Source organism: Nestor notabilis, unplaced genomic scaffold (genome assembly GCF_000696875.1).
Source record: "Nestor notabilis isolate BGI_N333 unplaced genomic scaffold, ASM69687v1 scaffold18562, whole genome shotgun sequence".
NCBI classification, from domain to species: domain Eukaryota; kingdom Metazoa; phylum Chordata; class Aves; order Psittaciformes; family Psittacidae; genus Nestor; species Nestor notabilis.
Window position 1 is genome coordinate 1 of NW_009919893.1, and position 348 is coordinate 348.

Here is a 348-nt window from a genome sequence, read left to right on the forward strand (position 1 = left end):
GCAGCCTCCTCTACAGCACTTCGTGCTGTTGCTGGGTCGCCTCACTCACCACCTGCAGGAGAGAGGCACAGTGAAAGACCATGGCATGCCAGCACCGAAGCCCCAAGCATCGGGACAGGCGCTGCGCTCAGGCCAACCCCCCCCCGCCTCCCTGCCACCCCCTGTGCTCACCTCCCCATCACGGGTTTCGATGGTTTTAATCATCACGGTCTTTTTGGTGTGCACCTCTGAGGCACGCTGCTCTGGACTGGTCTCTGTGGGCAGAAGGACACAGGGGATGGGACCATGGGGACATGGGGCATGTGGGCACAGCAGAGGAGCTGGGACGACTGGGGGGGCTTCAGGAGC

The 348-nt window shown here is 62.9% G+C and overlaps 1 protein-coding gene across 1 annotated transcript in view; it reads right to left on the minus strand.

The window, feature by feature from the left end:
* Positions 1 to 10: 10 nt before the first annotated feature.
* The window catches only part of DES (desmin), a gene marked incomplete at its 5' end in the record, with an annotated part of 4,627 nt that continues 4,289 nt past the window's right edge, over positions 11 to 348 (minus strand). The window contains 2 exons of the mRNA XM_010010447.1: positions 11 to 52; positions 172 to 254. Coding sequence (XP_010008749.1) covers positions 11 to 52; positions 172 to 254 — 125 coding nt within the window. The remainder of the gene's footprint in view (positions 53 to 171; positions 255 to 348) is intronic.